Raw genomic sequence first — 21,955 nt, 5'->3', positions numbered from 1 at the left:
ATTACACTTGATAACGATGTCTTTTGTTAGCTGTTGAATTAGTTCCTAAAGTGTATATATCATAGCTTTATTTTTCGTTATTACACATTTCGATTTATACACATTTGAAATTGAGAAACTTCTTAAATTTATGTAAGTTCAATCATTTTGTATTTGCCTTGCAAATCCCATACTATTCAATGTCATAAATTTAAATAAATAGTTGATGCAATTTATATGATGCATGATATAATTTACACATTGTCACCTGGGTGGCTTATATATTCATCTAGAAACTTCCAGAAAGTAAAATGGTTAGAGTGTACTAAAAGATTATTTACTCTGAGAGAGTGCTTACTTGATTAATACATTCATTACTGTAAACATTTTAAAATAATAAAAGAATTTAGATTGTCGTAGGAATCAAATACAAAATTCCATTTTGCTAATTTATTTCAAATTATCTTGCTCATTATTTTTAAACAAATATAAAATGTCTCAATATATGCATTTGGGAAGTTGCAATACATGGTTTCAAATTTGCAGCAATTGATTTCATGTCGCTTAACTATCAAATTTAATTTATATTTCCTGGATCACATAAGTAGCATATTGTTAAAAGTTCGTCCGAAATATTCAACCTAAATTGTTTACAGTTTGATTGCATTGTTTGCATTAATGTAATTCCCCAACTTCCTCTGTTTTAAGAGACGTGTATTAGTTACAGTCTCCGACACTATGATGCAATTTACCGAAAATGATTAAATGTGGCAGTCTTGTTTGTTGTGCAGTTTGAATGTTATTAGTCACAAGACTTGGAAATAACCAATGTTTCAGTTAGTTGGTATTCAGATAGCCGATATTCAGCTCCACTGTCGACAGTCATTTTTTGTCCCTTACAAAGTTGTATTTGGTGTAATAATATTAAGTAGAGTCTTACTTTTGTGTAACAAAACAATACAAGGTCTGTTCAAAAAATATCGCAACTTTGTTTTTTTTCCAAAAAATATCTATCAATATAAATTTTGTCTACTTCTAAGTAATTAACATTACTTATTATACACTTGTGCCAATGTTTCTTCCAATTCCTGAAGCACTTCAAAAAGTAGTTTTTTGTGGTCTTGTTCAGCTCCTCCTTTGATGCCGTCTTTATTTCTCGAATCTTAGCATAGCACCGTCCTTTCATGGGCCTCTTTAGTTTCGGGAACAAGAAAAAGTCACAGGGGGAGAGATTTGAGGAATATGGTGGCTGCAGCATCATTAGTGTTTGTTTTAGCCAATAAAAGTAATATGTGTGAACAGGGGTGTTATTGTGGTGCAAAAGCAAATTTCTAGCATATTGAGCATGGCTTTTTACGCCATAACCATAAACTCATGATTCACTGGTTATGACCCTCTGGAGCAAATTTGGATCATCGCGGACAGAGTCCAACAGCTCATTAGCAATGGTAATACGCTGCTGTTTTTTGGTCGAAATTGAGCAATTTTGGTACAAATTTCGTGGCGACCTATCTCATGCCCAAATCATTGGTAAAAATCTAATAGCACGAGCCAACTGATATGTTCAGATTCTCTGCAACTTCTGTAACGGTGATTTGACAATTGACCAAAACTATTTTCTTCACTTCATCAATGTTTTCGACTGTTCTTGACGTGCTTGGGCACATTGTTCGTCGTTCACATCTATTTGGCTCTCTGAGATCGTTTTGTACCTCTGATAAACGTTGCTTTGATTTAAGGTAGCTTCTCCATAAGCCACAGTAAGAATTCGGAATGCATCTTCGCACTTAATTTCACTTTTAACACAAAATTTGATACAGATTCTTTGATCTATTTTTTGGAATAGGTACGAATCGAAAATGAGCCTTTACAGGTGCAAGCCAATTACCTGTCAACATTTAACTGAACATTCTAAATGGCCGAATGTGTTAGCATATGTCAGAGCATGTGTACCAACATAATGCCACACAAAAAATAAAAAAAAACGAATATACGTAACCCGCGGATATTAAAAAGTCATGATATTTTTTGAACAGACCTCTTAAACGCAATTACGCAGTCTACAATTTAAATTATGTAAGTAAATGTTTCAGATATTTACTATTTCCTGCTTCCATGCGACAATAATCAAATACAGACTTAGTTTACCACAATAACTTAACTTATTACCTAATACGTCGCCAGCATTGAAACTGAACTTATTTTGGATTTTAATCAAAATCAACTTTTCACCTAAAAAGTCATATGTAACATATAAAAGTCAATATACAAATTTGAAATGACCATAAATAAGAAAAACGAGGCTGTGGTTTTATTACATTTATTTTTAATCAGTTAGCCTGCTGAAAATTGGAGGCAAAGGCAAAATAATTTACAGTTAGGAGGTACTTTTAATGAACTCATAGTTCTGAACACCTTTTCTAAACAAGTATGTGTTCCTTAGGAGTGGGCGAGGGTGTAAACTGCTCCTAGATGCGTTCAGTGTGTGGTGAGTGTGATAGATTTACTGTAGCAACTATAGATTGTAGTTTTACCTCACTTAGCCAATAGTTATGTATACACTCAACATTGATCAACAGTTGTAATGGCACATGTAATTCCCTGAATGAAAAATACTACCTAGTTTTTACTATTTACAATTTAGTGACTTTAAGAGATATTATAATTCATGAGTCATAGTTCCGGCATCAAAGTGTGGTTAAGACATAAAATAGATATTCTGAATACATGCTCGGAAACATTAGTAAAGGACATTTGTAAGGGTGCGGTAAAAGTTTGAAAACATAGTTTTTAGACTTTTGTGTTTTCCCTGTCTCTCTAGATAATGCATTATAGAAAAAACTGTATACATATTTTAATAATCTATAAAGTATCATTTTGAGTGTTCAATGAAAATAACACTTTGAAACCACATGAGAAAAATGTGGTTTTTGTTAAAATTTCATCTGATTGAGCCAATAAATGTATTACAGTGGAACCTCGATAAGTCGGATTAATCGGGACCGCGGCCGATCCGGGTTAACGAAAATCCGGGTTAACCGGAGAATTAGGTAAAAATTAATAAAATACGGTATACTTACAGATAAACTTCATTATAATTGTAAAAACATCAAACATATGGACATTTAATTATTATTAATCCTTACAATACATTTCCTGGTAAAAAACTCAGTCAGCTTTGGTTGTGCCAATGTCGTCTGCCGCTTGCGTGCTGTGCGATCTCGCAGTCTCTTCAACATGAGCAATTCAGCCGGCGATGTTTCTGCCTGCCGTTCGAAATAAACCATTAGTTCGTTTAGTTTGGTCACTGCATCTCTATGACTCATCACTGGATCTTCAATGTCCCCGTCTGCCTCCTCAGCGTCTGATTCATTAGCATCAGGTAAAAACGACGCGATCACTTCCTCGTCAGTAAGTGGCTCATAGCCTCTGTTATTGTCTGCCCCTAACCACAGAGTAATGTCATTTTCATCGACTTCAGAGAGGATTTGGGGAAATACGCGTCTGTTATTGTTTCCGAGAATCCGGGACAATGAACGCCACTCGGCCGCCGTGTGCCATGAGTCACACACTCACTGTCGTACAGTCCCATCAAATACTGATGCAACATTGATTCACGGATACTATACCACTAAAAAATATTACGTTTTTATTATTGAAATGTTTGTCTGATTTTTCATTTTTTAATTGAAAATCGGTCCGGGTTAGCCGGACTTCCGGATTAACCCATTCAAGACGTTGGACGGGCAGTTTCCGTCCTTCACTTTGCGCGGCCTAATGACTAAAAACGGGCAGCGCCCGTCCGCTAGACACGACATCGACGAAGTTGAATATATTGCCGATAGATCGCAGAGGCATTCACATTTGCTGCATATTTTGTTCTCAATATTCTAGTCTATGTTTTTCCTCTTCTTCGTTGCTGAAAAACATCTGATATTGCCTCAAATCATCTTGGCAAAACAGCTTTTTTTCGTTTGTAGACAGTCAAGATGGCGTCTCGCGACCGGAATGATGTGTTTGTAAATTCGGATGATTTTGCGGCTTACGTTGCTAATGTTTTAGATGAAAGTGGTGATGAGGAAAGTGACAGTGAACAATATGACATAATACATGAAAATAATGAATTGTCTGATGGTACAAACGATGACAGCAGTGATAATGAAAGTGACGAAAACCCACTGGTTAGGCCTTGTGATTTTGCGTGGAGTGTTGGACCAAATACTGTTAGTAAAATGCGTTTTACCGGCAATCATGGAATAAATCCTATCATTTCGAGGCAGTTAGGAGAAAACTGCTCTGAATCAGATGTATTCAATTACTTCTGTGACGAAACCTTTTGGGCTCAGGTATGTAATGAAACGAACAAATATGCCAGTGATAGCCTAGGATTGGGAGAGGGAGACAATAACAGAGTGTCTAAATGGAAATACATTTCTGTAAATGAATTAAAGGCAAATTTTGCCTTAGTTATCTTATTGGCCCAGAATCCAAAGTCTACAATTAGTGACTATTGGTCCACTAGAAGAGTAAAGTGTATGCCCATATTTGGTGAAACCATGGCAAGGGACCGGTTCAAATTGATTTCAAGGTACAGTAGACTCCCTCTCGTTCGGCCACCTCGGGACTGGACCCCTGGCCGAACTAAAGAATGGCCGAACTATCCAAAGTTAGCAAAAATAAGACCGTTTTAACTTCTAAAACGTACTTTCGATCGTCATACAGTCTGTAAATATTTGTGAAACATGTGCAAATAGTATTTTAAGAGTTTTATGTAGCAAATAAACTAAACTAGGCCTAGGGTAAGTGCTAACTTATAACTTACCACTGGCAGTTGGAGTTGTAAACACGTACTGTATTTGAAACTCAAAGTTTCTATTTATCACACACAAAATAACGAAAATAAAACCTCACAAAACTAAAGATTAACAAACACAAATTTACAGTATGTACATGGTTATAAAAGTAAAATTTTCTACTGTATAAAAGGGTTTAAAAGAAATCAGTAATTTTTCGTTGCACTTTTTCTTCAATAGCTTTCTTCCTTGCATATTCATGCCACTTCCTCAAAAACATGACGTCGCCTGTTGTAGAAGTCGTCTGTTGCTTAATATAGGTTGTAGCCAGTTGCAGGGCTGCCACCCCCTCTGCGTGACTCATTTGACCCTCGTCGTCTACCTCACCGTCAACATCGTCTTCTTCTTCTACGTCTTGGGTATCTTGACGCTGTAAAACCGACTGAGCTATTTCTTCATCATTCAAAACTTCATTATCGAGCTCCTTTTCAGCGGTCAACCACTCCAAAACATCTTGTTCCACAATGTCTTCAGTGTGAGGCAGTCGCATTAAGTCACTTAGGATTTCTACCCGTTCCTCTGTTTCATGTTCAAGGTCGGGTACACCAAGATTATTTCCGTCCTTTTCAAAGGCTTTTTCAATGTCTGGCCAGACTTTTCTCCATGACTTTGTTATTGTCAAGGCTGTTACTTCATCATAGGCCTTAGCCACCATGAAAATGACGTCCTTCACGTTGATTGTTTTTAACACTTGGATTAGGTCTGTTTGTTCATCGTTTTCTAGCTTGAATAGAACTTCTGAAAGGAGCTTTCTCCGGTATTTCCTTTTAACACATTCAATGACACCCTGATCCATTGGCTGTTGGAGACTTGTCACATTGGGGGGCAGAATACAGTTTTATTCCAGTCTCACCCTCACATGTCAGTTCATCCGGGTGGGTAGGCGCATTGTCGAGAAGAAGAAGTGCGCTTACAGGAAGTTTCAAACTCAACAAATGACTTTTTACTTTAGGCACGAACTCACAAATAAACCAATCTTTGAATAAATGAGAATCCATCCAAGCCGATTTCTGTGACCGGTAGTACACTGGTAGCTTTGACATCAATCAATCAATCAAACATCTTTATTTCATAAAAATGTACATATCGTACAAGAAATAGTGTCAACAGAGTAATTGGTTTTAATTTAAACATTTACAATGTCAATGAACAATAAAAACAAATGAGACAAAACAGAAAACAAGAACCTCTTTATACACAAAATTACACATTCTTAACTAGTCACATGTCCAAGTTTTTAAATGCTCTGGGTTTTGCTGACTTACCGATGACAAACAGAGGTAGTTTGTGGGTGCCTGAAGCATTGGAACAAAGAGCCACTGTGATTCTTTCCTTGCTTACTTTAAAGCCAGGAGCAGACTTTTCTTTCGCCGTAGCCAATGTTTTTCGAGGTAAAAGTTTGAAGTTTAACCCAGTTTCATCCATATTGTATACTTGTTCTGGGCTTAAGTTATTGTCGGCAATAACTTTTTCTAGTTTTTTTGTACACTCACTTGCGGCTGCAGGGTCTGCTGATAGCTTTTCACCGTACACTCCAAGAAAATGAACGCCGTGCCTATGTTTCCAGCGTGAAAGCCAACCATCGCTTGCCACAAATGTTCCTTTCTCTTGAAGTTTATTGTGTAGGATAACAGCTTTTTCTTGTAAAATGGGGCCACTCATTGGCGTTCCTCTTCTACGTTCTTGCAAAAACCACAACCAAAGAGCATCATCAACTAACTCATTGTTAGGTTTCTTTAAAGTGCAACGAGATGCAAGAGCTTTATCTGTTTCAATCTGGGTACAAAACGTCTCAATTGATTTTCTGTTTCAACGCCAATCGTTTACCGTGCTTTTACCTACTCCAAGTTCCCTACAAATATTTTGAACCGATTCACCTTTGTCTAAAAGCTCTAGTGCTTTCAACCGTTGTTCTATTGTCACAAAAGTACGCTTACGTTTAACACTCATCATGAAAATAAATCCAAAACAGCAGCACACACGCAACAATACACTACACACACAAACGTTCACTCAAGGAAAGAATACAACTCTACATGTACTATACATCTCAACTCGATTAAATACAGAAGACAACTGACCTATTTAAACAAAGGAATGAGCGAATGAGCTAGATAAACTTGTCACGACCTGTCGCTAGTCGCGGCGTCGGCGAACACAGCAGATGCGCACGTGAGTCATACTCAGGTGGCCGGCCGAACCATCCGGCGGCCGAACCAAACGAAGCCGAACGAGAGGGAGTCTACTGTACCTCCATTTTTCATCGTCTCTAAACCCGACAGACAAATTGAGAAAAATCAGGCCCATAGTTGATTATCTCTTACTAGTTTTCAAAAAGATTTTCACCCCTGATAGACATATTTGTATTGATGAGAGTTTGATGATGTTTCGGGGAAGGCTTTCTTGGATACAATTCAACCCATCAAAAAGAGCCAGGTTTGGGATAAAAATCTATAAAGTATGTGATTCAAAATCTGGGTACTGTTATAATTTTAAAATCTATACGGGGAAAGAAACTACTGCTAGGCTTAGTCAAGAGTTCTCAGTCAGTGAACAAGTTGTCTTGGACTTATGTTCAGATCTTTTGGATCAAGGCCGTGTACTGTTCATGGGCAACTGGTACAGTTCACCAAAACTCTTCAAGGAGCTTCTGGAGAGACAGACATATGCTGTTGGGACTGTCAGGGCCAATAGGCAAAATTTACTTGCTGATATGAAAAAAACAGAAGTTGAAAAAAGGAGAGCTTACCTTTAGTTCCACCCAAAACATGTGTCTCAAATGGAAGGACAGGAAGGATGTCACAATGCTATCTACTATCCATGAGCGACCGGACTTTGTAGATGTCGTTTCTCAAAGAGAAAGAAGTAGGCCTAACCCAAAATCAACTCTCAAACCAAATGTTGTGGTTGATTATAACCAATCAATGTGTGGGGTTGATAAACAAGATCAGAGATTGTCCTCCTTCCCAGTGATGCGAAGAACCGTAAAAGGATACAAAAAGATTTTTTTCTATCTCTTTGATGTTGCTATATATAATTGTCTAATAGTGCATAATATAATGACTGGGAAAAAACAATCAATCTCAACATTCAGAACAAATTTGGCAGAGCAAATACTGCAGAATGTGCAGCTACCTCCCAGACCAACTGCTGGTAGGCCTCCCGCTTGTGGGGAATCCCCACTGCGCCTTCAAGGAAAGTTTTGGGGGCATTTTATTGAAAAGATACCTCCAACCACCAAAGCCAGGCCCTCAAGAAAATGTAAAGTTTGTGCCTCACAGAGGAAAAGAAGTGAAACAGTGTACCAATGTAAAAAGTGTCATGTTCCACTTAATCTGGAAACATGTTTTGAGATGTTTCACACTCAAACCAACTTCTAAAGAAGTACAATAAAAATTTGTAAATAGTGTAAATATATGTATATTTTAAAAAACTAACATTTTGTGTTCATATAATAACAAGGAATAACTAAGGTAAATTTATAATATTCATAGCATGTTATACAGTAAGTGTTATGCAAAGTGCACCTGTTCTTACACGAAAGCATGGAAAATATCCAGTCCTGTGGTCCAAAAATTATAGTCATTTATTCAGTCACGAATGGGTTAACGGGTGCCGACTTATCGGTGTTGTACTGTAACTTTAATATTCTGAATGGGCCTTGTTTTATTTCTTTTTTTTGTTATTGTAAAAAATTCACTCAATTTGTTTTTTTGGGTTATAAAATTAATCTATTCACTAAATAAAAAAGATAAGAGAGGTCTTATTTTAGCAACCAAAGTTAGGGCTGACAAGCCCTCTATAGCACAACTTTGGGACCAACGGCTTAATGACTTCCGAAACCACCATCAACGGCCGGGCATGCAGGCTGTTGGCAAGGACAGGATCACTCAGCGGTCACCCATTCAAGGAGCAGCCACGCTCAACATTGCTTTACCTCTGTTATTGTGCGATAACCTTTGTACCTGCTACATTATACCACCGAATTAAAATTAACCCCCTGCGAAGTACATTAAAATGGGTATGAATGACTTCCTCACAGAGGCACATTTTATGAACATATTTCCAGACCCAATACAAAAGTTTCTACTCCAATGCTGCAATAGGCAAAACTGCATATTTAATGTTTACTCTGATTTTATTTCATGGAAAGTTGGTTGGTCTTTTATACAGCTAAACAACAACATTAAAATTAAACTAGGGCGTCAGACTAAAATGACCAATCAAAATTATACATGGCACACTTCTAACAGACATTTGTATCTTTTGAACGAGTCCAAGTCTGATAATCTATCTTGATGTTGAAAGGAGTAAATGACTTCTGATGCTGTACAAGTCAGCTGCCCCTCGTATTTTGTGGCATTTTTTTAAATAAGTGATAACTTACTGTTTTATCACTCAAATCAATTTCACTTTCATAAATACAATTTCTGCTGCAATAGACTCATAGCATATATGTGACTCTTATATAGCTTTGTAAATGTATGGTAATTTAACCCTTCCCACGTGGCAAACGGATATATCCGTTAGGCCTAATTTTGACCGAAACGCGGTAAACGGATATATCCTTCAAAGTCTACTTTGTGTTATTTAATAAACTGTAGTTGCCGTGGAATCCGCTAGAGTTCAAGGGAGTGTTGAATACTTGTTCCGAAAAGCAGATGCTACATTTTGAACCTCATTGGCGCGTCGCAGTGGTGGGAGGGCGTGGCTTTGTCCCTCGTGGCGTGATTTAGCCTCAGTCTGCGGCGAACCATTCAAGATTCAAGATTCAAGATGTCTTTATTAGTCATTAAGTAACATAATTAGTTACAATAGACTTCGTCACATTATTGGGCAGTAATACTTAAAAAATTAACAATTTTATAATTGGAGACTTATTTTAAAATTAACAGGAATGTTGCAAGATATAGGAACTTACAAAACTAATAATTGGTATAAATAGAGAGCGGTTGTATAAAATTATTTAAGAAATAAGAAAGCATTGTAGGGTAAATATATATAAAAAACACAGACTGGACAAGAAACACAAATAACACATACAATTAAAACCCAATGAAAAATGTAACAATATAAATATTTAAAATATGTAAGTCAGGTGGTTAAAACATAAAATCTCCAAACTATAAAATAAAGGTTAAAAAACTTAAAACTTGACTAGACAAAATTATAAACTTAAGGAACTAATATCACAGGCCAAATATTCATTCACAGAGTAAAATACTTTTTCTTTAAGCCATTTGCTTACAACTCGTTTAAACCTATTTATATTTACAATCCATCCTCCTTTTGGTAATTTATTAAATAGTTTTATTTTCATATAGATATGACTACCTTTTGTTTTTTCAAGCCTGGTCCTTGGCAGCTCTAACATGTACTTTTTTCTAGTTTTATAAGTATGTATGGTTTCTCTAACAGTATAACTTTGCAGATTTGCTTTCACATCCAGTAAACAATAATATATATACAAACAGGGCAATGTCATGATATTTAAATCCCTAAAAGCTTGCAGGCAAGATTCCCTTTCATTAAGATTTTTTATAATTCTTATTGCTTTTTTTTGCCAGACAAACACTTTATTTGAATGGCAACTATTTCCCCATAAAGAAATTCCATAAACTAAGTGGGAGTGGAAAAAGGCATAGTAGGAGGTTATTAGCATTTCTTCGGTGATGCAGAGTTTCAATTTGCGCAATAGGAAAATTACTCTCGCCAATTTAGTACAAAGATTTTCTATATGGCTTTCCCAGCTTAGTCTACTGTCTAAAAAGATTCCTAATAGTTTAACAGGCTTAAAACATTTGTAAATTACATGGTCCATTGAAAAAATTATATTTTCTGTTTTGCTATTGTTTACAACAAGCCTGTTAGCCTGAAACCACTCAGTTGCTACCTCAATTCAATTCAATTCAAATAATCTTTATTCATATTTGTACATTGAAATACAATAAATAGTGTCACAATTCATCAGACTATATCTAAGTATGTTCCAGATATAATTTTTATCTAAAACCTTATAGTTAAATGTCTAAATCTATGCTTTAATACATTGTCGAAAACATTTTAAAATTTCATTTAAGTTGCATGTTGTTTCTTAGGCTATAAAATTCGTCAAATGTATAAAAAGCATTTTTAAGCAAGAAATTCTTTAGCAATAACCTGAATTTTTTCTGATCATTTATTTCGCCAATTTCTTTTGGAATAAGATTTAAAAACTTTACACCATTACATGTGGTTTTCTTCTTAAACAATTCTAAATTATGATTATCCAAAACTATTTTATTTTTATTACGTGTGTCGTAATGGTGAATATCATTGTGTGTTAAAAATTTTCCTAAATTAATTTTGACATAAATAATACATTCTAAAATATACAGGCTATGAACTGTTAAAATTTTTAAATCAATGAAATGTTGTCGTACCGAGTCATCATTATGTAAATTTAACATTGCTCTTACAGCTCTTTTTTGGCAAATTAAAATTTTATGGAGATTTTGGTTGGATGTACCTCCATACACACATATTCCGTAAGATACATGCGATTGAACGTGAGCATGAAATACACTTTTTAATACAGTTAGATTACATAAGTTAGACAACCTTTTTAGAGCATAAATTCCAGAATTAATTTTAGTTAAGACATGGTCAATATGCTGATCCCAACTCAGATGGCTATCAATGTAAATACCTAGGAATTTGGTTTTAGGAACTTGGGATATGACCTCAGTATCAATATGAATTTGGACTTGGCTATCTTTCCTATTTTGTTTTGTTGTAAACAACATGTAATTAGTCTTTTGAGCGTTTAAGATTAAATTGTTATTAAAAAAGAATTCTTGTAATTTTGATAGTTGAATAAAAGAGTTTATTTCTAGTTCTGTATCTGTCTTTGTAGAGATAATAAGATTGGAGTCATCTGCGTAAATGCAGAGTTGGTTTTTTGTTTGGTTAATTTGACTAAGACACCTAGGCATGTATTTTATGTAGCAGATAAATAACAATGGGCCTAAAATTGACCCTTGGGGTACCCCATACTTAGTTATTTCTGGTTTTGATTTATATTTCAAAATTTGGTTGTTGTTTACTTTGGCTATTTCTACAAATTGTTGTCTGTTTGTTAAATAGGATTCAAACCACTTTAAATAATAATTTTTTATTCCTAATTTGTTCAATTTTTGTATCATTTTAATGTGGGAAATACTGTCAAAAGCTTTTGACAAGTCCATGAAGATTCCAGCTACTTTATTTTTCCTATCCATTGATTCGATAATTGATTCTATAAAGCAAATTAAAGCAGTAATGGTAGATTTGTTTTTTCGGAACCCATGTTGTTCAAAGTCAAAAAGATCATATTTTTCTAAATGTGTCACTAGTCTTAAATACATTGCTTTTTCAAAAATTTTAGAAATTGATGGTAAAATGGATATCGGCCGATAATTTTGAATTTCAGTTTCCTCACCTTTTTTAAAGATTGGTATCACTTTTGAAATTTTTTAGTTGACTAGGAAAAATCCCTGAGATGAAAGAAGCATTTATTAAATGTACTAAGGGTTTTATTAAGGGGTCCTTTGCAAATTTAATGATTTTAATGGGGACCTCATCGTACCCACTAGACCACTTGTTTTTTAGAGAGTTCAAGATATCATTTACCTCTTTTTCATCTAATGGGGGACACCTAAATTCGGGAATTTTGGTAGGAGTTATATCTTCATCATGAGTTGGGGGCATACTACTTAACAGGTTTTCAATAATATTAACAAAATAATTATTAAAACTATTTGCCACTTGGCTAGGGTCTGAAACACTCCCCTTATCAGACTTTAAAACATAACTTTTCTCTGCTACCTTGGATGAAGTTTTCTTTGTTTCTTTATTTATGATTTCCCATGAGGTTTTACCTATGTTTTCAGAGTTTTTAATCTTTTCATCATAAAAACTTCGCTTTGCATTCATTAAATTACATTTATATTGTTGATTTTTATTCTTAAGACCTCTCTTAAACATCTCTAAGCCTGAGTTTCTAGCTAATTTGTTTAGATGGATGAGATTATTTTTCTCTTCCTTTAGTTCTTCTGAAATCCATGTTTTTTTGTTTTTGTTGGATTTTTTTAGAATTTTCGGGAAAGATAAATTAAAATAATATTGAAAAATGTTGTGAAAAGTGTTGTATTTATTTTCGATAGACGATTCAAAAAGGGTTAGCCAATTTTCTTTTTCTAAAAGTGATTTAAATAAATTCATGTTATCTAGAGAGAAATTTCGTGTCCAAAATTTTAAATTTTGATTATTTGTATTGTTTTGAAAATTCATTAGTTCTATTATTTGTCCATCGTGATCTGATAGTGCAGTTACCACTCCTTCAACTTTTAACTGATCCATACTTATATTAGTTATTATATTATCAATACATGTCTTAGACGTGGCAGTGACTCTAGTTGGGAAGTCAATTAAATACTTCATTCCATTTCTTAAAAGAATATTCTTTAGCTCTTTTGATTCATTTGTATTTTTAAGGATGTCAATATTGAAATCACCCATGATGATGACATACTTTCCTTTAGATATTAAAAATTCAAACAAGTTATTCAGACGAATTAAAAACTCTGAATTTTCGAATTGTGGGGTTTTGTATATTCCTACCAATAAAAAGCTAAGCTTGTCTGTTTCAAATCTAGCACTACAGCATTCAAACAACTTATCTTGACACAGTACATCTATTTTTGTGGAAACCAGTTGTTTCATCTTTAAACTCTCTTTGGCCAAGATAACTACGCCGCCTCCTGTTGTAGTGCTGCGTGTATAATTTGTAGTTTGGAAATAATTTAGAAGATTAAATCGTTCCAGCTCAATGTTATTCATATTATGTTACCTTCATTGCATTTTCTTGTATTTTTATTAAACCATTAAGTGTACTATGGTGATTTAGAAGAGTAGTATCATCAGCAAACAAAACTGACATACAGGGTAAATTGAAAGGAAAATCATTAACTGCAACGATAAATAAAAAAGGACCTAAAACTGAGCCTTGTGGCACACCAATTTGAATTGTTTTTATGAGAGACGAATTAGAACCCTGAACAACCATTTGTTTTCTATTATTCAAATAAGATACCAACAAATTCAACTCACTACCTTGCACACCATAGCAATAAAGTTTACTTATAAGTAACTCATGAGGTATGCTGTCGAAGGCTTTAGACAAATCAATTAAGGTTGCAGATGATGTTGTTTTATACTCAAAATTATGAATAACATTACCAACTAGAGTTTCTACAGCTTTTGTAGTATTCAGTCCTGGTAAAAACCCAAACTGCTCTTTACATAAGAGACCATTTAGCATGAAAAAGTTTTGTAATTGGTTTTTGATACAATATTCAAATATTTTGCTAAAAATAGGTATTAAAGATATGGGACGATAACTGGAAGGGTTTGTTTTATCACCCTTCTTATAGATAGGAACTACTTTTGCTATTTTTAAACATTGAGGAAATGTGCCTTCAATTAACATTCGATTAAATAGATAAGTTAGTGGTTCAACTATGACACTGATAATCTGTTTAGTAATCTTATTCGAAAAACCATAGTAATCTTCACTACCCGATAGATTTAATTCAGAAGCACACTTTAGGACATCTTCAACAACAATTACTTTCCAATTGTAAGCCCTCCGATATTAGCCAGAGAGGGCTCATGGTAATAAAAGGGATAGCGTTTTGCTGCCACCACCTAGCTCGTAGGGAAATTTAGAATAGTGGTTGAGAAGGGTCTTGAAATAATTTACTCACGTTTCTCCTTTTGTTTTGAGTCCAATCTATATTCAAAATGCACTAAAACACTCGTAGGCGCACCCAAACTACTATATTGTACCGTGTGTTCGCATCTCACTCCACCAAAATAGACTTACTTCACACACTCGACATTGCCAATCCCTCCGCCTACCTCCGAGCCCTCAACTCGACTGCCGACCCGTGCTGACGAATGCTGACCCTTGCATTTCCTCAGCACGGCCAGTCACCTCACATCACCGCGGTTAAAGGGACTTGGGTTAGTCCCAGTTAATTTACACACTGTGTAATTACTAAAATACCATCTAAAAATTACTATATTAAAATAGTAGTGGTGCGTGCGCGCTACAATCACTCTCCCTTTCAGGAAAGATGGATCATACAGAATTTTCATGTGAACATCTTAGATTCTCAGAATATAACAAACATTTACAATACTTCAAAAAAAAATGTATAGGATAACATTTTACATTACATCATTTTTTTCACAACTTTAAAAGGACAAAATAGTATTTTAGGCTGCGTAAGTTCTTATAATCTACAATTTAATTCTAACTTGACATTGACAAATTCACTTAAGATATATGTCCTCCTAACTACATTACATTTCTTGAGCTTGCAAGTCCCCACATATTTTATAACAAATATAGTCCTTTGCAACACTGACCTACTGGGTTCAGCACTACAATGAATTTCACAATAACCGTAACTTCAAGGCGGGCTTGGTGTATTGGAATTGAACAAAGGAAGACTCCTGAATAATTTTCTGCGAGCCGGAGTTCCATGTTCTACTCGAATGGGTTGGGCTTGCCGCTCAGCAACTGAGGACATCCACGCACAGGTTGGCAATTTTTCCTGTGACAAAACAAAACTACGCAAAGTACACTATTCAAAATGAACAAAATAAACATTGAAACTATTATAATGTAGAAATAGTTACAGTGGGGTTTCTATACTTTCTTTGATACTAGGGTACAAAACATGTGTATCATTTAAAAGCTTGTTAAGGTCTAGTTCTATGTGATTATCTTTAAGATTGTCCCTTGACTTTTTGCATTGTTTCCAAATAACAAGCTAACTGTTTTTAAAGATTAGATTTTCTTCGTGAGATAGCAACAGTTAATCTTTGGGATGTGCAAATGGTTAATGTCAAATATATTATTTATATTTTCCTTGAGTCCTCGAGAATAACTTATTATATTTACAAAGATAGCGCAACTTGAAGCCTGTTTTAATATTCCAGACTTGTTTAAAGTTAATTCTAAATAACCTAGATTGTGGTGGTAGAGATAACTGAGTTTTTCTCCATCAAACTCCTCATACAGTTAAGTATGACTTTATATGGTTTCCTTTAGGCTATAGATCCATCATTGCCGTTTTGGATCCATACCGGTGAAGTGTTACATTTATGGTTAAGGTTCGTTGAACCATTTTTCTGTGACTAGGTTAGATCCATGAATAGAGCGAATATACAATCATTAACGCTATGATGCAATACATTTATAGAGTTAGGACACAAATAAAAATGACTTAGTCTACACTGACTTAGTGTGTTAAAATCGATAGGTGCATAATACTGTCTCTCTTTGGAGATCAACAAATAATCAACTTGTACATTCCATTTTAACCAATGTTGAAGGTTTGTTTGGTACAATGGAATAACTTCTACTTTATAAAGTTTCAAGACGTCTGTCTTGCGAACTTAAAGGTACAGTTTAGCGATCAATCTAATTCCTGTCCTTGGTGGCTAAAGCATGAGCAGAGTGCAAAAGGTGTAATACATAAATACGTCCTCTTCATTAACTGGTATAATTAGTTTCAAATGACGAGGTATGACTTTTCCTATGTCAAGCAATATGTTTACAAACTCATGGGGTGGTAGTAATTTTGCTGCTTATTCTACCTGTGTTTACTAATTCTAAAGCTTGCCTAAACTCAACAATTCTTAACTTTGCTTCATCTATGGTTTGACCTAAATGACGTGCTAGACTGACAGATTTTAAATGTTTTGTTAATGAACGATGTAGCATAATGTTTTCTTGTTCGAATCCTTGGAGTGAAGTGATTAACATGCTATTTGAATGAGTAAGTTTAGTCATTATCCTCTGATATGGCTTTTAGTATTTGTTACCCATCTTTTCCATTCATGTCTTTCATTAAGGTGATTTGGTTTTCTCTAGAACTCAACAGTGATCCGCTAATCTTTTTTAATCTCTTCAACTTTACTATTAACTTGTTCCATATCTTCGCTAGTGGGCACACCAAACAACCATTTCAATGCATATCCTCCTGCATCAACTAGTCCACGCTTGGAGCGTTCTGTAGGTAGAAGTCTAAATAAGTCACTTACAATCGGATTCATACTGGTCTATCCCGGTCTTAATTCTACTATATTCGAAAGCAAAGTCCTCATCCCACAACATTTTACACTAGTGTTCGTATAATAAACTAAGTCTGTGCACAATGTCTTAAGTGACTCAAGTTCGTCTCTTATTTCTATCATATTAAAATCTAATACAATCTTCCATTCATCCTCGGAAATAATTGTGTCATGAAGTTTCTTGAAAACGATTCCCTGTGTCATTTCATTCTCTGCCATTCCTGTCTCGACAAAGATACAAGTATTCCTGAAATCATCATTCAGATCCTAATAATTGTTTACTTCATGAATATCCTGACTTATTCGAATTTATTTTATTACGTACAGCTTGATCTTATGTTTCTTATCTTAACCTGCGTAGATTTAACTTCTTTCCTTATAGTGTACTCAATCACACATTTGAATTGTTTGGATCCTTTAATTTGGCTTTTATTCACACACCTTGCATACCCATTCATCAACATTTCGTTCACAGTCATACAACATTCATACTCACGCATACAACCCATTTCAATATCGGAGTAACTATTGCTTGCATTCTACTTTGTACGTGGTACTCTAAAACATCTTTTACTTACACATCAGACAAGAAGCATAACATACTAACGAGGGAATATTTTAGTGTATCATATAACATCCTCAAATAACAAACAATACATAATTATTTCAATACATTGCGTTTACTTTTAACTACTAAATAAACGATGCAATACACGTTCACTGTCATAACAATATGTATATACATTCCTATTATTTAATAAACTTCATAGTCTTTGAATCTACACGGTTTTCTTCTATCTCTTATGGATCTAAAAGGGCCTGGTCGCTTCTTCTGCGGTTCCTGGGCTTGGTTCTCTTCCTGGTCTTGTTCTTCATTTTGTCCGGCTACTCTATTGAATGCCTCTTCATGGTCTTCGGTCTCTTCAATGATTTCTTCCTGTTCTTCTTCTTCTGCTACCTGAGCAGCTTTTTGGATCATTTTGGCTACTTCCTTGTTCTTGCAACTTAAACTCGGTGACAGGTTTTTACTCGATTCACATGTACAGTTACATTCTTCCCTTTTAATTCGGAGTACGACATTCAAATCTGATATAACCTTGACAATTGTGTATGGACCTTTCCATGGTCTAGACAACTTCTTCACTCTCCTTTTTTCACTTGGGGCACGTGAAGGTATACCTCGTTGGCCCTCTTCAAATTTATTTAGCTTAGAATTTCTTGTCGTATTGTCTCTTTTGCTGGGTTCTTGCATGGTCTTGGCATTGTTGAAACAAATTCCTTACGCATTCAACTTCATCTTAAGATCTTCGACATAATCAGGGTAACCATCATCTTCTTCTGTGATCAATAGATCATCTTCTAAGGGAGTCTTCATCTCTCTTCCAAAGACTAGCTCAAAAGGAGAAAATCCTGTTGAATCATGCACTTGAGAGTTATAAAGCCATATTTACCAATTGGTAGGAGCTCGTTCCCAGTCTGTTTGATTTCGGTTGACATAATGACCTTAGCATCTCTTGGGTTATGGATCTATGAACTCTTTCTGTTCTACCATTGCTCATGGGATGATATGCGGTGGTTTGAAGTTTCTTTATTCTTAGTAGAGCACACATGCTTTTCATTATTTCGATGTGAAATTTGAGCCTTGATCAGTAATTAATTTCACAGGTACTCCCATCTTCGTAATGACTCTCTGCACAAGTGCTCGGCTATTGTTTCTGCAGTTTTGGTCTGGCAACTGCAATAAACTCTCCGTACCTTGTAAAATGATCTATAACTGTCAGTATTGAATTTGTTTTTTGGAGCTTGTTAGGGTAATGGGCCACAACAATGTCCACACACGAAATCCGGTATCCAAATTCTGTACTTTCTTGAAATTTACCTAAAGGTGCTTTTAGTTTTTTCCGTAATCCATTCTTTTATTGCATGGATTCACATGCTCTGATAAAGGAGACAACATCTAATTTTCATTTTCGCGGCCAATAAAACTTTTCTTGATTCTTAACATCGTCTTCTTGATACCTCCATGACCTGCTGTCGGGATATCATGGTGTAAAAACGAATAACCTTCTCTCTTAACCGTCTTGGAACGACTATCAGTTGTCTGTCCCTGCCTCTATAGATGACTCCTTGTGGACTTGTTTTGAACTGAGGTATTTTTTTCAATCTCTGGCACTCTTCATCCTTACATTGATTTTCTTTAATGCTGTCCCACATCCAATATAGGTAGACTTTCCACAGTTATTCTTGCACACAATCTGCTCAGACAATCAGCGTTTGATTTTTATCCCTGGTTTATGGAATACCTTGTAGTCATATTCAGCCAATTTCAGTGCCCATCTAGTGAGTCTACTCGAAGGATCTTTTAGCGACAGCAGCCATCTGATTGCGCTGTGATCAGTATACAAGGAGAATGATCGTCCGTACAGGTAGCATCGGAAATACTTTACTGCCCATACAACAACTGCTAAAAGTTCTTTTTCTGTTACTGTATAATCTGCTCAGCAGAGTTTAACTGTCTTGAACGCATAGGCGATAGGGTGTTCTATTCCATTAATCACTTGTCCTAATACTGCGCCAAGTGCAACATTACTTGCATCAGTACTTAAGACGAATTCCTTGGAGAAATTTGGATACACTAATAAAGGTTCAGTTACAAGGATGGTCTTCAATTTTTCAAATGATGTTTCCGCTTCTTCGTTCCCACTCAAACTTTTGGTCTTTTTTGGTTAATTTTGTCAGAGGTTTAGCGATGTCGGCAAATTTCGGTACATGCCTCCTATAGTAACTACATAGTTCCTATAAATCCACGAAGTTTCCCTTTTCATTCTTGGGTCTTGGAAAATTTTTGACAGCTTCAATCTTATTCTGACATGGTTTGATTCCATCTCTCGATACAACATGGCCTAGGAAGTTTAATTTCAGACTTTGCCTATTTGGCATTTCTTCAACTGGATACTCAAATTTACCTCTTGAAATCTCTCTAGAACTTCCACTAAGATCTTTAGCGTGCTGATCAATACTCGAACTGAAGATTAGGATATCATCCATGTAGGGCAAACATTGCTTTTCCTTTCAGACCTGTGAGAGTAGTATCAACCAATCGTTGAAATACAGAAGGAGAATTGATCAATCCCATTGGCATGCGTGTATATTCCATAATGACCATCAGGAGTACTGAAGAGCCGTCCTTCTCTTGACTTTCAGGGGCATTTTTACCTGATAGAAACCTGAATTCAGATCCAGTGCCGAGAAGTACTGACTGCCTCCTAACATGTCTAAAGTTTCATGTATACTGGAAGGGGATATATTTCCGGAACTGTAATTTTATTGAGTTCCCGATAGTCTACACATAGACGATAACTGATGGTACCATCAGAGCCTGCTTTCTTTGGGGACAATGATTACCGGTGCTGACCATGGGGAAGTACTGGGTACAATTACACCTTTATCCAATTGTTCTTGTATCAAATTTTGTAGAGTACCTCTCTGTGATTGTGGCACTCTGTAAGGTTTCTTATTGATCGGAAGGATGTTGGCTCGTGTTGATTTTGTGAGTAACTAAAGAAGTACACCCCAAATTCTCTATTCCTCCTAAGCTAAATAGACGCTTGTAGCGTTGGAGAACATTTTTTAATTTATTTTGGTCTTCAGTTGGGAGGTGCTTTAATTTTTCTTCAAGTTTTTCCATTGAATTCCTCTGTCCTATTCTGTGTTAGATTTACTCGTTTCCATGCTCCTTTATTTGCTTCACTGTGTGGCTCTTCTATTTTGCAGAGCAGCGTATTCCTTGTATATCACTAAATTTTCAGAGGTGATATTTATGATTTTGGGTCCAACACATTCCTTTATTCACTTTTGAAAGGCTTCTAGCGACATTGATGCCATGAACTTTTACTAACGCTGGTTCTGTAATTACTGTTTTTTTCCTTCCATTTGTTCCATTTGAATCCTTTTTGTTTTTGCTTAATTTTACTTGAATAAGCATTTCTGAACGGGCAGGCACGTTGATGTTTGTGCGACTATACGCTAAAATGTCAGGTATTTCTTCCTTCAGGATTTGTTTTTGGTGGATTAAGGTTTGTTGAACTTGTTTCGTGGGAAACATTGAACAATGCCAATGCCACTTCTCCTGCTTCGAGTTACAGGGGATTCTCTTTCATGGAAACTGCATGCTATCTTGTTTCCAATACTCAGAGACTTATTCTCAAGGTCAATCACAGCCTTTTTTTCGTTTCAAAACATCGTATCCTAGGATAGCAATATAATCTTCAGGAGATCTGTTGCTACGAAGTCACATTTTAAATCAAGTAACTCCAGTTGCAAGGTCTCTGTTACAGTGCCGTAAACGTTCATAACAGCACCAGTGATACCTCGTATTTGGATTTCAGTTGGAGTTAGCTTGTTCTGAGCCATTGTCCTATCGATCAGTGATACTTGTGCTCCTGTATCGATTACAATGAGACCGTTCACTCCTCCTATGCACCCTTGTACAATTAATTCACTCACATTTTCTTGTGTCAAAGTGGCAACAGCTTTGAAATTCAACTTCGCCTGTCTGAGTCCCGTGTGGTTCAGATTTAATGATTTCTGAGGTTCCCAGCGGCGTGCCTGGGTCCCTCGTTGTGGTTTAACGTGTTCGAAGCTGATCCACGTCCTCCATGCTGATACCCTCTGCTCCTGAAGGTTCCTCCTCTAGCTGCGCCTCTTCCTAATGCTGTATTTCTCATACCCCAACAATTGTTTGCTGTGTGTGTCCAGGTTTTCGGCAATTTTCACAATAATAGGTAGTTGTTTCACTTTTACTTCTACAATCCCTCTCTTTGGTGACCTTTCTTCTTACATGTATAACATACAATATCTACTTCGCCTGGATTGGCATTCTCTGGCTTTATGGCCTGGTTTCCCACAAGTGTAACACGTAGTATCGGTGATCGTTCCAAAAACTCGCCTTGTCTTCT

General features: G+C 35.7%; 1 protein-coding gene across 1 annotated transcript; it reads right to left on the bottom strand.

Moving 5' to 3' along the window:
- Positions 1-4,968: 4,968 nt before the first annotated feature.
- On the bottom strand, positions 4,969-14,482 carry LOC124371986. The gene is made up of 4 exons (XM_046830357.1): positions 13,702-14,482; positions 10,453-10,725; positions 6,326-6,608; positions 4,969-5,570 (listed from the first exon to the last, which is right to left on the bottom strand). The coding sequence occupies exons 1-4, from the start codon at positions 14,338-14,340 to the stop codon at positions 4,969-4,971; spliced, it is 1,797 nt and encodes a 598-aa protein (XP_046686313.1). The 5' UTR covers positions 14,341-14,482.
- Positions 14,483-21,955: the final 7,473 nt, after the last annotated feature.

Source organism: Homalodisca vitripennis, unplaced genomic scaffold, assembly GCF_021130785.1.
Source record: "Homalodisca vitripennis isolate AUS2020 unplaced genomic scaffold, UT_GWSS_2.1 ScUCBcl_2365;HRSCAF=7048, whole genome shotgun sequence".
NCBI classification, from domain to species: Eukaryota; Metazoa; Arthropoda; class Insecta; order Hemiptera; family Cicadellidae; genus Homalodisca; species Homalodisca vitripennis.
The sequence above is the reverse complement of the archived record's forward strand: the minus strand, read 5'-3'. Positions and strand labels throughout refer to the sequence as shown.

What these genes read in the sequence shown, in the direction of transcription:
- LOC124371986 (XM_046830357.1), bottom strand. Translation starts at nt 14,340, where the DNA reads ATGTTAATTGAAGGCACATTTCCTCAATGTTTAAAAATAGCAAAAGTA. An exon ending in TACAAGAAAATGCAATGAAG is followed by an intron (nt 10,726 to 13,701) that starts GTAACATAATAT and finishes AATTGAATTGAG; the next exon opens with GTAGCAACTGAGTGGTTTCA. An exon ending in AGCAGACCCTGCAGCCGCAA is followed by an intron (nt 5,571 to 6,325) that starts GTGAGTGTACAA and finishes AGCTCCTTTCAG; the next exon opens with AAGTTCTATTCAAGCTAGAA.